At 63.9% G+C, this 233-nt stretch overlaps 1 protein-coding gene across 1 annotated transcript in view; it reads right to left on the bottom strand.

Moving 5' to 3' along the window:
• The window catches only part of VPS28 (vacuolar protein sorting 28 homolog (S. cerevisiae)), a gene marked incomplete at both ends in the record, with an annotated part of 1,625 nt that extends 1,519 nt beyond the window's left edge, over nucleotides 1-106 (bottom strand). The window contains one exon of the mRNA XM_010133918.1: nucleotides 3-106. Within this exon, the coding sequence (XP_010132220.1) occupies nucleotides 3-106 (104 nt within the window). The remainder of the gene's footprint in view (nucleotides 1-2) is intronic.
• Nucleotides 107-233: the final 127 nt, after the last annotated feature.

The raw sequence follows: 233 nt of genomic DNA on the forward strand, positions 1-233 counted from the left end.
ACTCGTTGGGGGAGACGCAGTCCTTGATGTAGGCCTTCTCCAGCGCCTGCAGCGTCTTCACCACCGCAAAGAGCTCAGCCATGTTGTCGTACCTGCAACGGGCACTGCGGTGGGGAAGGGGCGGTGGCGGGGGGTCAGGAGGGACCACGGTGGAGAAGAGGGGACCACCATGGAAACCCGCAGTGATGAAGGGGGGACCGCGATGGAGAGCAGCATCCTGAGAGGGACCACGA

The sequence above is a fragment of the Buceros rhinoceros genome, unplaced genomic scaffold (assembly GCF_000710305.1).
Source record: "Buceros rhinoceros silvestris isolate BGI_N320 unplaced genomic scaffold, ASM71030v1 scaffold35693, whole genome shotgun sequence".
Taxonomy (NCBI): Eukaryota; Metazoa; Chordata; class Aves; order Bucerotiformes; family Bucerotidae; genus Buceros; species Buceros rhinoceros.